Below are 15,855 nucleotides of genomic sequence, written 5' to 3' on the forward strand. Positions count from 1 at the left end.
AATAATGTGAATGATCAAAACTCACCAGTTTGGTCTGTGGCAGTCTAGACAGATCTAAGAAAGGGATTTAAATCATTCTCAGGTGGAGAAGTTTATTTTTTTCATCCAGATGTTTGGGAATCTCTTCTTTGAGGTTTCTGGAAATAGCTTCATAACAGCTGGAGCCTAACTTTTGTTAAACAACCCTCTGGGTTTTTAAACCATTGGTATTTATTTTTAAGAGAAATGTGTGTTTATTCTGTGACTCCACTGTTATAGTAATAGAGAAGATAATACATCAGAGTCACAGACTGAGGCTGTTCTCCTTGTAGGGATATTTCTAGTAAATATGAATGAAATTAGGATTTCCTCACATTACAGGGGCAACCTCATCATCTTCATGAGACACAAGTTGTTCTACAGAGCTGGAATGAAAGCAAGCTCCGGAAATTCTACATAATATATATAGTAATAAACTTTACACTCTTATTCTGCACAACTAACAAACTCACATATTAACCGGAATCCCGGGTTTATATGAACGTGTCTCTATTGAGTATTTTGTTTAGTCAAAAGAAGTACATGCAGGGGAGTATAGGCAGGAGTAGGGAGGCTCCCGGAGAGTTTTTACACACTGGGTAATTAAGCGCTTTGACTGACAGCAGAGTGCCAAAAGGCTCAGGCGCACTCCGATTGGCCGGAGCGCACTTTACAACCTCTTGGTTTCCAGGCTGCGCACAGGCAGAGCGCTGTACCTCCCCGAACTCTCGCAGGAGACAGACGCACCAGAGGAGCGCGGCGGGGCTGCAGCCAGAAGAGAGAGCCTGTGGACTTTACCCAAAACCAGAAACTCGGCACGTTTTACGCACGTCGATCAGCAGAGCGCAGCTTTGTTTTGTGTTTTTCTGCATTTGTTTCTTCTTGTTGTGAATTTCTTCATGAAGTGAGTCTCTTGGTTCGCCCGTTTAACCCGCACTCAGTTGCATTCGCGTCGCTGTTGCAAAGAGAAATCATGAGGTCCACTTCTGAGTCTTTCTGGAGGATGATCCGGCTCGCGGTGACATTGGCGCTCGTGTCAGCGTGCGGAGCGTCAGAGTACGAGTACCTGAGCTGGAAGTCGGACGCGTACAACGGCGGGCGCAGCTACGGCAAGCCCCCGCAGTGCGTGGACATCCCGGACGACCTGCGGCTCTGTCACAACGTGGGCTACACCCAGATGCTGCTGCCCAACCTGCTGGAGCACGAGACCATGGCCGAGGCGAAGCAGCAGGCCAGCAGCTGGGTGCCCCTGGTGCACAAGAACTGCCACCCGGGCACGCAGGTTCTCCTCTGCTCGCTCTTTGCGCCCGTGTGTCTGGAGCGGCCCATCTACCCGTGCCGCTGGCTGTGCGAGGCCGTGCGGGACGGCTGCACCCCCATCATGGAGGCGTTCGGGTTCCCCTGGCCGGAGATGCTCACCTGTGACAAGTTTCCCCAGGACGACGTGTGCATCGCCATGACGCAGCCAAATGCGACCGAGGCCACCAAACCGACAGGTAAATCACACTTTACAGCTCACAGTCTCACTCTATGAATCACTGCGTTTTTCAACATGTGTTTCCCAAGACGAGTCCACTGAGTCTGGAGCAGTTTCAACATTCTTTCAGCTCAGCTCTGTGTGGGGTGCGCAACAAAAAACCACGGTGTTTTTGGTGGTCAGTGCCTCAGGGACATCTGTGGGTTTGTGTCTTTCTCAACAACAACTTGATGGTGGTGGATGGAGGGAAGATCCTCTCTGAGGAAGTCCTCCGAGGGTAAACGACGCATTCTGTCTTTTAACTTGGAGGATCTGCCCTCTCTGGTTAGAAAAACCTGCTTTCCTGTTAGGCAGGCATGTTTATCATTTTCATTACTGACTAATCTGCTGACTATCTCATCGTACTTTCCACCAACTGATTTAATCCTTTGGTCTATAAAATAGCCTACCAGGAAACAATGAAAAGTCCCCAATAAGTTCCCAGGGCACGAGGCCATAACCTGAATTTTCTGAAACAGACCTAAGCTACTTGACAAAAGTTAACTTTCTATTTATTTACATTCTTCTTACTTTGTTTAGTTAAATGTTCAGTTCTATTTTCTGTTAATTTGATTGTGCAACATGTTGGCTAAATGCTGTTTCAAAGCTTTCCAAATTCTGCCAGAAATTAAACATGGCCTAGAAGTAATCCAATTTAATTTTTTGTCTGAAAATAACCCCTGCTATAAAAAGTCTAACTTTAATTTTGGAACATAAACTGTGTCCAGTTTGCTAAACTGCTATGATTCACAGAAAAATACACAGGACACGGCCTCAGTGTTGTCAGTGGTTGCTTCAGCTCAGCCAGACCCCATGGTGACATCTTCACATGTCTGGTTTTGTCCAAAACTTAAAAAAAAAAAACAATTGATTATGATATAAATCAGATAAAAGCAGTAAACCACCACATTTTAGAAGCTGGAAACAGCTCATATTTGGATTTTTTTTCTTTTCTAAACGACTCATGGGATTAATTGGTCAACAGAATCGCTGGCGATTAATTTTTTTTTGTCATTTAGCCAACATGCAGAAAGTCAGGATTTCTTAATATAACAAACAATAAACTCTAAACATTCAGAAGAAGCTACCTGAGCGAGAAACAGCCTCCACTTTTGCCACTGTGTAAAAGTCGACACCGGTGCAGTTAAATGGGCTTGAGAATGTTATTTCAGGGGGGAAGGTGTGTTTGCAGATGCAAATCCCAACACAAACAAACCAAATACAACCTTTTGGGGAGAAAATCAGCCGTGAAAAAGCTGGATTTGATCCCATTTTAACAAAGTCACCTCCCCTCACGCTCCTCAGTCTCATGCGGTTACATTTTCTCTTAGACCTGCTGAATAAACCTTGGCTTTAATGTGGATGTGGAAGTTGCTCGCTATTGACTTGCAGTGATGTTGTAATATTGAAAAAGCTGTAACAGATGGTAGTCATTTATTTCAAGGTGTTTGTTGAAGCTGGAGGACAATGCTGGGAGGAAGTCCAGCAGTGAGAAGTGAATACATGCATCTATTAATTCCCATTTTCTGCCCAACCATCACCAACACAAGCATTCAGACTGATGAAAGACGGGGAGATGAAGACGTGATTTGAAAAAACACACTGTCCAAATAATGTGAATTAAAGTACACTCTGGAGGTGAGCGAGGGCGCCGCTTATCGTCTATCACTGCAGATTCCCCAAACCTGCCGGGAATGTGTGTGGGTTGGTGTGGAGCAGACTCAGACACCTCATGCAGCATCAGTGGAGTGAAGTGGGGGAAGATGTTGTAACATAGTCCAGAGAAGTTGTGTTCCAGCGCTAACCTGATGAGCCAAGCTGACAAATACCAGAGAAACCCTGAAAAATGCACAAAAACAACAAGTCTGGGGAAGATAAAGCTCGGCCTGATTCAGAATAGTTTTGGTGTGAGCGCTCGGTCGCTGTGCTCGTGTCCCTGCCGGCTGCTTAGGTGAGGTGTACGCCAGGGGAGGGGGAGAAAGTACAACCACCTCATTCACTTTGACCATAAAACAGAGGGGATTTTCCATCATCACATCATCAACTTACTTCTATTTCATTCTTAAGCTGTAAATACACCACTGCAAGACATTTTCATGTTGGAAGGGACTGTGGATCTTCCAGCAATTACACAGTGCTCACTGTATCTGTAGAGGGGACGTATACCATGTGTGTGTGTGTGTGTGTGTGTGTAGAGTAGGGGGGTGGGTGTTACTGACTGACATGGTGGTATGGACGGAGGCCCATTTTTGTGAAAAAGAGCTCCCTTCTCAGGGGTAAGGGGACCACACAGAGCTGCACGCTCCCCAGACATCACCTGTTATCATTTCTTGTCAGCACTGGTGATAAATAAAGCCGGCGTTCTCCCGCAGGACAGAGTCAGGCCTGTTGGAGCCGGACCACTCAAGACCGTTACAGAATTTTCTTTTCTGCCATGAGAGTCCTCCTTCGAGGTGCTAATATCTGATCTTAAGGTTGACAAAGACGAACAAAAGAGGCCTATAATCTTCTGAGCCACTCTCCTTAATTATCATTAATAGAGGTCAGCTAACACTGCTGAATGCAGGCTGGTGATAATTGATTTAAAGGAGGAACCATAGGCTCAAATAGGAAAAGGGGACTCCATGACTCTGTAAACAGTGTCTGTTTTCACAAGCTCTTTACACCTGGGTGTTACTTTCACAAGCTTTCGTTAAACACATGTAATGGACAACTGGCGATGGAGAGAAAACTATTTGTTTTCCCCCCCTTTTTTCTTCCCCCCCCCCTCTGCTCCATCGATCCGGGTCCACGCTGCGACATTGAAATGCAGCCGGGTTTGAGTTAAATGCTGCAGGACGCCGCCATCGCATTGCGGGTCCAAGTTTGTTTGGAAAGTAAGCTCAGCTGTTTTGCATGAAGCGATCATTTGCGGTATTAGAAAGAATTGAAAAAATGTGTTGGTGAAATATTCGCAGATATGCCTGTAGACTGAATTACTTCTTGGCAGCAACATATTCTGGTTCTTTGTCTTCAGCCGGGTTTTTGTCTTCGAGCTGGATATTATTACCTTTTTTTTGGAATGTCAGAGCATTCCTTTAAGCCTGGATTGAATATCATTACCATTTATTCCATCCACATTTCTAATACTTTTTTTTTTTTTTTGCATGTATACATTGCTGCTGAGTATTATGGAAAGATCCATTTTGTAAAATGTCTAAATGTAAGAAAGCGAGGACCAGTGTTTACTGCAGCTCTTAGCCTGAGCCGGCTATAAAAGCTGAAGACATTCCTCGCTGAGGTCAGGTCACCAGAATAGGATCTCTGCATGTGAGGTTCAGTGTGTGCAGAGATTTGCAGAATAAATCATTTCAAATGGGAATCTAAGAGCAGGGACGTGACATTTTTTTTTTTTTTTTTTAAAGATTTTAGTTTAACTCTTCTTCAAATGAGAAATGACTGTTTTATTTCCCCCTTGATTTTTTTCTTTTTTTGACTGCATCCCAAATGTGAATAAATCCAATGTAAAACTATATCAATGATTTATTGCAGCTTGTATTTTTGCTTCTTTTCCACTGATTTCCAAACCATGTCCCTTCTTCTTCTTCTTCTTCTTCTTTTTTCCACAGGTTACTCTCCCATCTGCCCTCCATGTGACAATGAAATGAAAACAGACGCCATGCTGGAGCACATGTGTGCCAGCGAGTTTGGTAAGTGTCCTCCAAACACCCACTGCGCCAACACACACACACACACACACACACACACACACACACACACACACACACACACACACACACACACACACACACACACACTCAACATACAAAACACAGCCCACTCTGATGAGCCTTGACATGCATCACAGCTCTGCACAAAATCAGAGGAGCAGCATAAGATTGCATCAACCGTATCTGCCATCTTCAAGCTTTAAAACAGCCCATGAATTCTTAACAAAGTATGTAAAGCATGTAAAGTATGTAGAAGTGCACCCCTGTATCTGGACATGCTTGTCCGTGTTTGGCCATTTTTCAGTGCTGAAATCAATGATGCAGTTTTTTTTTTAATGTAAAAAGTTTCATGTGAGGTTTTATCTGTGAGGCCTGTCTGGTCTGGTGAAGGATGATGTTCTGTGACTAATGAATTGGGGTCATTAAAAGTCTTTATGTGGCAGATCCTTGCTGTAAAGTAAAGTGGGATGTTTGTTCTGCTGTCTGGGTGGACTGTTGTTACAGAAAACCTTCTGCACATGGGGGAACATCCACATTAAACCTCCTCCCTAAACAAAGCAGTTAATGACAAACCGTGTGTTTGTTTTCCTTCTAAATCACACACCTCAAACATCTTTCTGAGGGAATAATATAGATATGAAAACCCTTTTGCTTTAGTTGACCCTTACCCCGAATGACGCACTCACATGAAAATAAGGAAATGAGAAAAGCTTATTTTGCTAAAAATTTGTCGCCCTAATGTCTTTCCTTCCTTATTTTATTCACAGTGTGTTTTACCTCTGCACATATGAATACAAGACATTCAAATCAGATCTGCTCAACTTCAAAAGTCACAGCGTATAAACACAGCAGGCCTTCATATAACCCACTGCAAACACTGTTCCCCTAAGCTAGGCTACTGTTGTTGTCCGCGCTAACGCAGGTCGGGGAAAACTAGCGATCCGTGCTAAATCAAGCGTTTTGAATTCAAATTCTTACATGGAAAAATCTTAGAAAGTGGGAATATTTGGCCATTTCCCCTTTTGTAAGAAAGAGACAACGCGAGCTACAGCCGGCTTCACACATTAATTTCATTAGAGCCTCTTCATTCCAACTAGACTGTTAACCAGACGGAAAACAACATGAAGCCAGGGTGGAACGAACATCTTTGGCTGATGGCGGCGCTTGATTTAGTTGTAGAAGTTTGGGAATTTGTGTGAGAAAAGAAAAAAAAAAAAGGATCAATTAAAAACACGAACATCAACTAAATTGCAACTATGACGACTTCCAGGAATAATATGTGCATGATGCACACAAGATGCAAGACGTGAGGCTTTTATGTTTTTATTCGCTGGCTGCACCAAGAAAGTCGCGGCAGCCTGAATTCCAGGTGCCACGCCGAGCAAATATAGACTGGATGCACATTGGAAACAGACTTTGTTCCAGTTCTCAGGAAAAAAAAAAAAGTTTAAAGTTACATTTGTTTAACGAATTGCCTTGTTGTTTATGCTGCGGTGATGGGACTCGCTTTTTTTCAGGCTGCGTCCTGGTTTGCCAAGAGGAGAGTGGCACATTATTGGCTTGTTTCATCTCAGATGAAGACAGATGTTGTTTTCCTTGCTTGTCATAAGTCTCCCGACCAGCTGACATGTGAGGATACACAGACAGATTTAGTATCAAGCTGAGGATGAGACACTGTGCTGCTTATGTTGCAGGTTTGAGCCCACAAGGGGAGCGACCTCCTCTGGAATGCAACAAGCGTCGCTGTGATTTCAGTCTGAGTTGATTGCGGCGGGCAAACAACTAATGCCTGACAGCCTGACAAGAGATAGCATCACTGGTTGTTTCACCAGCTCGGCTAAAGATTTGTTTGTTGCTTTTTCCAGCTGATGGAATTCAGTTTTTCGGTCTGAGGAGAATAGTGCATCTATAAATATATCTTAACGGCAGCTGAAGACAAACACGTTAATTTCTTGTCTTAAAGAAGATGAAAACATGTAGATGGAAAAATCCCCAGCTTTAATCACGATGTGTTTTATCCCACCAACGAAAGATAAGGCCATCATCCTGATTGCATTCTGCTAGTTATGACTTGACTGTAAGTGGACAGCGAAGGTACGTAGCAGCATGTTTTAGGAGCCTGTGTTTAAAATCTAAATAGCAGACAAGCCCGTCTGTTTTGTTTGGAGAGGACCTCACAAAATAGATATGATAGATAGAGTCCCCTGCTCTTCTCTTTGGAGCACGGAGATGGAAAACCACAAAGACGCTTGAGGAATGAATCAGTGACTTGCACCGAAGTCTTTATTAATCTGTGCGGACCAATCATGTGTAAAATATCCCCCTCCCTGGCAGTGAATTAGCATTTTTGTCCTCTGAAAACCACACTTACGGGAAGTTGTGAAAGGTCTGTTCTCAGTTAAGGTAGAAATTAAGTGTGTTTTTTGGTAATAATAGTGTTTCGATCATTTGATTACCATCAATTGCACAAGCGCGTTTGCCTTTTCCACGTGGTTTGATCCTGATAAAAGCAGAGAGCGCCGCAGCACGGCAGCTTTTGACTTGAGGTGGCTGGATGTGAGGTTTCTCTGGCAGAGGAGGAGGAGGAGATTCTTGCAAATTAGATGTGTGTTTTCAAGCTAATTTATCAGTAACAGGTTGTTTTAGTTCACCGAGTGAGGAGTGCTGCTTCCTGATTTCTCTGAAATCCTGATCATTCTCCTTCTGACACACACACACACACAAGTGCGCACACACACACACACACACCCCACACACACACACACACACACACACACACACACACACACACACACACACACACACACACACACATCCTATTTGCGGCACTCAGCTGGTAACAGATTTACAGCTCATCCCACTCAACACTTTGTTCCCACCACAATTTATCTCTGTGCTTAAGGTTTTACGGTACCTCATTGTCCCAAAAAAACTGCAGCACCCCTCAATTAAATCTCCTCTCCGCCTCGGTCAGCTCACTTTGTTGTCGGTGCCAAATGACTCCCTCCCCTTTGCTGATGCAGTAAACAACAGGGCAAGCCTTGCGCTGGGAGAACTGATCACTGCAGCTTATCGGATCAGCTGCGTTTCCATTATTGTAAAACGAAGTGCGGTGCACACCCTTCTGCTGGGTTTATGACACCCTGGGGAGCTGGAAGAGGCACAGGAACTCAGGTCAGGTGTCAGGGATCAGAACAGAGAGAAGAATCTGGAGCAGAATAACTGAGATTGCTGAAAGAAGAATGTCACGCAGGCTATATTAACTTTACACAAATACCTCAATCTAGTTTTCATTATTCTATAATCGTCTACTTGCGTCTACAAAATAAGAGCCTAAAATAAAATGATGTTATTCTCAGTTTTTTGTTGAATTTTATGATTCCAGTTACATTGTAATGAAACAATTAGTCTGGCCCAAAGCAACAGTGTCTGTTGTGTAAATATAATGCACGAAAATTCATTGCATTACAGTGGTTTCCTTCCCTGTTTGTAACTCTTTAAATCAAACCAACATCTACTTGTGAAGCCTAATCACCACTTCAATCAAACAGGGAAATTTTAGTAATTAAGCTAAGCTAGAGAAAATGCAAAGATAAACCTTGTCAATTTTTGTTTAGCAGAAAAAATGTTAGTTTTTTTGTGCCCCACAGGTTTATCCCCCATGTTTCATTCAGTGAAGTAAAATAAGCTAAAACACTGTATATGACAATGTACAGCATTAAACATATACATACATATGTAAGTAGAGAACTATTATTAGCTAAATGTACCTACAGTATCAACAGCTAAGGTACTCATTATGCAGAATGGCCCTTTACAGAATGGTATATACATGCAAACAGTATTTTAATGTTGGTAGTTGATCTTTTAACGAGGTGATAACAAGCAAGAACGGCAGAGGAACTGAAAAACTTTTTTCGAACTTTTCTCTAATTTCTGGTCAAATTCTGAACACGGTTCTCTCCTCAGGCCCGTACAACTACTTCATATGAAAGAATCTGAGACGGAAAAATCACTTTTTTTGGTTGAATTCCTCAAAACTCGTGACCACAACAAGGCCAAAGCCTACTGTACGATGGAGGGTCACAAGTACACACTAGTAGCTGATGTTGTCATTTCGAAAGGTTCACGAGCCAAAAAGGTTGGGAAGCATTGGTCTAATCTTATTAGTGGATCATGTGTTTTACATGTAGAATCAAGCCTTGTTAAGTATTAGCAGTCAGATAAATATGGCGAAGTACAACAGGAATATTAGAAAGAAGGAAATACTCAAGTGCCTGAAAGCTCTACTTAAGTGCAGCACTTGGCTACTTGTGTACATATGATTTTTCATTATAGATGATCTTGGGGAGCAGTGAACTAATTAAAGTAGTAGTATCACTACATTTTATAGTAACTTGTTGGTAGTGTAATGCATAGTTATTCCAGTGGTTAAATGACTTTTTTTTTGTTTTCATTTTTATTTTACCATTACTTCTCCACTGTAATTGAAGCCCCTTTGACCAGCCCCCGACCACTGTGAAGACATGGGTGGGCATTGCTCAGTGGTCACACAACAAAAACATTGTGAAGGATAAACATCCTGAATCCGAATTTGTTTTTTTGCTATTTTATGAAATTATTTTTATTAACGTCCTTGAAGTGATTCCAGCTGTATTATCCAGCTCCAGCGTCAATGTGAGTTTTTTGGCTGGTTCAGTCCGATCTCTTCTCGAGTCTCTGAGCACGGTAGCTTTGTTCTGGCGACGGCGGTGCAGAAACAGAGCTTTACAGCCCACGTTTACAATCACATGTATTCAAGTCTCGTTCGAGAGTGTAGCGGCACCAATGAAGACCACCTACTGGATAGATTTTCGTGCTGTTGTTTAAACACCTCACTGCTCTGATGCACATTATGTGTGGATATTTTTGAAATCTTACAGGTAGAAGGGGGAAACACGAACGGGGACAGTTTCACCAGCCATGAGCAAAAAAGAAAAAAAAAAAAACATTGTCATCACTGACACACACAGTTTAATTATTTGATGTTAACTTTGTACGGTGTGATGTTGCTGAAGAGATTAAAGCCTCAAAAAACACGAGGTGCAAAGAAAGTTCATAGCGTCAAAGGATTAACGAGGATGGAGGAATTATCAAGATGAAGTCCTTTCAGGGGTGGGCCAGGCCTTCTCTTTTATGACTCACTAATTATGAATGCTGCCCATTTTGATTTCACTGAACACTAAGCCTCCTCATGGAGACCATTTGAGAGACTAGAGACAGAGGATAAAACTCTTAATCCCTACCATGTGCACCCTTAATACTGGGAAAAACAGGGCGGCTCTTTTTTAACACTTTAATTAGCAATGGGAGATGCGAGCGCAAAGGAAGAGATGAAACGTTTGGAAGTTTCTTAAAGTGCCAATTCAGGTTTTTATGTCAAGCACAATTGAGAAAAGTGAGTCAAGAGGGATTTGGTGTCTGAAACTGTGGAGAAAATTAGACAGAAGTTGTAGTTTTATCAGTCCAGATCTTTGCTGGAGTGTGAAAATGATTCATGCTCAATCAGGCTGTTCTCTGCACCGTAGGTCACAAGACTGCGTCTCCGACATGACTCGGTGATTTATCCCGACACCAGCTATGTCAATTAGATTGGACATGGCATGGTGCGCTTTTTTTTTTTCTTGTGCTCCCGTGTCACAAGGTCGTCCGTGCCGCACACACATCACTATATGTCAGTGGAAAACGAGAGGACGTAATGCGTGGAGGCATATGGAGATTTGGACCACCAAAGTCTGACTCGTGCTCCACTTCAGAAGGGGAACTGGCGGAAACAGAGTGATTAGAAGGTTAAATAGAGTTTAGTGAAAGATCAGGAGTATTATGGTCAATCTGAAAAACAGATTGGGGGGGGGGGGGGGTAAAAGCCAAGAAAGAAGGTGCACATATGCAGTGTTACATAGCGCTAATTACAATTTATCTTTCTCAGTCAGATCCAATGTTTTTTTCTGTGTTCGGGGAAGGCTGAGAATTTGAGTGGCTTTTGTTTGGTCTTTGATGCCACACATGGCTCTTGGATTTAGTATCAGACAATCTCTGAAACAGATATTGCCTTATATAAGATGTTGGCCTGAACCCCATTATTACTAGGTTTCTGCTGCATGAACAGGATTTGCAACAACTGGCCGCATATTAAAACGTTTCAAATCATGAATTTTCAATTAAGTCTCCACACAAAACCATAAACAGATTGCAGGGTATTATTTTAAAATCATAGTGATATAACAAGAGAACATTAATCCACAACAGCTGTAGTGTAGAGCTAGATAAACTGTCCGGGTCGATATATTGGTTGATAATAGTTGATTGCTATTGTACATGTCGGCCTGTAAGTTTCAAGAAACTGCAGTATCTTATTCAGTCGGTAAAATACAGCATCTGTTGATCTATAGTGTTATGATTGTAAAGTGGTAGATTTCAACTTCTTCTTTAGTTACATCTGATCATGTACTCAGGAGACTTTCATTTGTATAAGGTGTACATAGGCCCTTCATTTACCTATAGGATCTGTGTTAAGCTGCCACTAAAATAAACCTGTCTGTTAAATACGTTTTTTTAATTTCCTACATTTTGAAGTATAAAGGCCATATGATAAAAAAAACAACAACTTAATATTAAAATTTAAAAGTGGGAGATATGCTGTAAGCTGTGTACTGTCAGATGATATTAATGTGTCTACTGTCCCATTTATACTGTGGTAATCATCCCCGTAATATCACTGCTTTATAATAATATTGGATTTCTTTATGATATTGGCATAAATGTGGAGAAATACACAGATTTCTCCAAGATCAGACGTTCTTTATGGTTGTTTTATGGTTACTTTATGCAGCAACAATTTCCCAAAAGCTTTGGGGAAATTAATTATATGATAATTATTCCCAATCTTTGAGGCTGATGCTGATAATATTTGGGATTAAAAAAAGTTGAATCATGTTAATTTTTCTTTACCATAAATGCATAATATAAACTAATAATCTTGATACTGATCCCTTAGATTATTATTTTTTTTAAATTGCCGGACATTCACACTGGAAACATGAACCTGTCAGTGCTCTTTAAATGACCTGAAACCTACAATGAAAGGGTTGGTCTTGCTATGGATGATGTAATTCAGCCTAATATGATAACAAAGAGAAAGAAGTGTGATACTTTCATCCATATGTTTCCCCCTCAGTGCTTTACAGAATCACATTGGTGTACTTTCTCCTCCTTGAAGAGAGAGAGGCCACTCCTTACCATGTTTTATTTTGGTAGCAGGGAGGGTGACACCTTTAATTCTAGAGGCAACACTGTACTTAGCCCAAACATTTTGTACAAGAAGTCACCTTTAACAGTGGTGTGTTTTTTCTCCTTTTGTCCACTTGCAGCTTTCAAGGCCAAGATCAAGGAGGTGAAGCGGGAAAACATGGACCGCAAGGTGATCCTGCAGAAGAGGAAGAAGATGCTGAAAGCGGGGAGCCTGAAGAAGAAGGACTTGAAGAAGCTGGTGTTGTACTTGAAGAACGGCGCGGATTGCCCCTGCCAGCAGCTGGACAACCTGGGAAACCAGTATCTAATCATGGGCCGCAAGGTGGATAAGCAGTACCTCCTCACGGGCATCCACAAGTGGGACAAGTCCAGTAAAGAGTTCAAAAAGGCCATCAAGAAACTCAAGACCTACAAATGTCCCGCCTTCGAGAACGTCTTCAAATAATATGACCCTGCCTCCATCCTTGGTCGCATCTCATCCTACATATGAACTTGCATTAAGCATTAAAATCCCAAACTTTGCTTTCTATTGTCCTGTTTATATATCTATATAACTTTGTATATTTACAGATATACTTCAAAATGTCCATTATCAAGTTTTAGTCAAATGTGGTGAGTGATGACACCACAGATAATTAAAGGGTTGGGTTTCCTTCTTTTTCTTCTGCTTAAGAAAAGGACATTGTAGTAACAGCCCTTCCTCACTGAAATCATTTCCACTATATGTATGTAGATAATTTCTTACACTCTTTCATCCTGCAGCTCAGTGGATTTCGCTGAACCGAATAGTTGGACATTTTTGGAAATACACTTATTTGCTTTCTTGCCGAGAGTTAGATGAGAAAACTGATCCCACCCTCATGTCTGTACAGTAAATATTAAGCTAGTGCCAGCAGATGGTTAGCATGCATTAGCCTAAAGACTGGGAGCAGGGGGAAAAGGCTAGCATGAAAACACAAATTGTTGTTTTTACATTTTGTTTTTTGTACATATTAAATGAATAAAATATAACTTGGTATTTAGTGAGATTTAGATGTGCTGGGAGACTGATTTTTTTTTTTGGGACAGAGCCAGGCTAGCTGTTCCTTCCAGTTTTCAGTCTTGCTAATGTAGGCTAACCATCTGCTGGTACTAGCTTCAAATTTAGCATAGAGGAATGAGAGTCTTTGCAGGAAAAATGTCCAGTTATTCCTTTAAATCTGTCTAATTTTGATCATATAATAAATCATAAAATAACTGATTAGTCTACAGATTTGGCAGTTGCAGTTATTTTGAGCTTTAAAAGCCGCAATGTACAGAGCAGCTCCAGATAGGGTTCCTGTTGAGTAACTTATTGACAGAGATATGAGAGAGTGCTGCCATTAGCTGATTGTTTTGTCAAACTAGAGACTGCACTACCTTCAATTTTGATGATTTCCTTTGCTTCATTTCTTCATTGTTAAATTTTTTTTTTGTGACTTGAAAAAAATCTTAAGAGAATCATAACCACCGATCTGCATCACGAGATTATGTGTAGACTTGTGTGGCAGATACCACTTTGCTGTTTCTCTGCATCCAGTCTAACTGCAGTAATCAGTATTCATCAGTAAATGGAAAACGCCTTGTAGTCATACGTGTTTAAACGTGCAAAAGTTATCAAAGTGCAAATATTGCCAACTCTGTGTTCTGGTTTGTTTTGCTGGTCCGTTTTAGCACTATTTTGTTGCAGATTTGAATGTGGTGCATTTCTGCCTATTACATGTACATACAAATTTTACATAAATATGGAAAAACTGTGTCTATTATATTATTTCATTTTCTTTGATGAATTTTCATAGACGTGGCAATGTTAGCCACGTCTATGGTCGTTCCATCCCAATGAAATAGTTTGACAGGATGAGCACAGATTTTAAGCATCTAAACCAGTTCATCAAGATTTTTTTTTATTGTGACTGTCTATGAGAAAACCTCTCACCCATCAGTTTATCATCGTTCCAGAAACGAGACTGCAATGACTATTGTAGCAACGGTCTCTTAGTTTAAATATATGGACAGATCATAACTGCAAATTTAGTGATCTTTGTGTCACTATACATTACATCACGTTGCACATCTGAATGGGACAAAACGTTGTGCAAAATGGCAGATAACCACAGAGCCGCCATGTAAATACAATCTGAATGAGTTTTAAAGTGAATGACTGTGCCGCCTTTGTGTTTAATTAATGTTATGGGTACGAGTTGGGTCGTGGTTATTAATTGGTCACCTCCAGTAACAAGCTTGTGTGGGTGGGTGTTGGCTTGCAAATTTGGACCTGTGCAGCACTTTGATTTAGAGCTCTTAGATGGTGGGTGTAGCCTATTTGGTGATCCCATGACTTTTCATGTTACTTAAGTTGAATCTAAATGATTTAACTTCTCTCATGACACTTCAGCTCCACAGCCTATTAATGAGATTATAAGAACCTTGAAAATAATAATAGCTAATGATAAGTTACAGTCTGTTAAGTTTGGGTGACTTCATTTTTTAGCATTTTAATCTTATATATGTAAATAATTACATTATGATGTTACAGATATACAAATTAGTGCATAATCTAGTGTCAAACAGCTGCTTAGCTCTTTTAAACAGCTGGCATCACTGCTAAGCAATGCTAAACAAAGATGGTGAAGATGTTTGCATGAGTTTCTTATGCTATTTTAATTATGAACAGCAGCATGCAATGTACATAGAATCCAAAACACAGACAACGGAAAGGACTCAACATACCTGCCAACATCAGCTGGTTAACCTGTGGCCCTGTTCAAACCTGGCTATAACATGCGTCTCAGGTCCAATCACAAGTGGAAAGTTGTAGCGCAAAGTGTCCTGAGCCACATTGAAGGACCGTCTACTCAGCTGACATCCTGTGCCACAGTGTAATGTGTCCCACCACAGTTTCATAATGGACTGAAAATATTTCTTCATTGTAGAGCTATGCAAAGTACATTGATTCGCTCAGCCCCTCCCTGCTCTGATTTAGTCTTTGCAAACAGAAATGATGTACAGTGGGGTCCAAAAGTCTGATACCACTTTCCCATTCAGGAATATGTGTTTATTTTCATAAAGAGCAGGAAAGTGATCAGATCACGAAGAAGCATGTAATGCCAGGTCTGAACAGGGTCTGTGAACATTAGCTACAAAGCAACACAAACAGGCAACAAAGCAAGGTTCAGCCTTGCACAGCTGCTAGCAAAAGGCTTGACTACCAATCGGGCAATGCCTCAATGCTCCAGAACTTTTGGTTGTGCGGAAATTACATGCAGTAATTTGATTAATTACAGATTTGTTAGGCGATACACA

General features: G+C 41.3%; 1 protein-coding gene across 1 annotated transcript; it reads left to right on the forward strand.

Moving 5' to 3' along the window:
• Positions 1-584: 584 nt before the first annotated feature.
• Positions 585-14,309, forward strand: sfrp1a (secreted frizzled-related protein 1a). Its single transcript, XM_056377328.1, has 3 exons — positions 585-1,514; positions 5,143-5,223; positions 12,654-14,309. Exons 1-3 carry the CDS (start codon positions 992-994, stop codon positions 12,977-12,979), a joined length of 930 nt encoding a protein of 309 aa, XP_056233303.1. The 5' UTR covers positions 585-991; the 3' UTR covers positions 12,980-14,309.
• The last annotated feature ends 1,546 nt before the right edge of the window (positions 14,310-15,855 follow it).

The sequence above is a fragment of the Seriola aureovittata genome, chromosome 5, assembly GCF_021018895.1.
Source record: "Seriola aureovittata isolate HTS-2021-v1 ecotype China chromosome 5, ASM2101889v1, whole genome shotgun sequence".
In the NCBI taxonomy this organism is placed as follows: Eukaryota; Metazoa; Chordata; class Actinopteri; order Carangiformes; family Carangidae; genus Seriola; species Seriola aureovittata.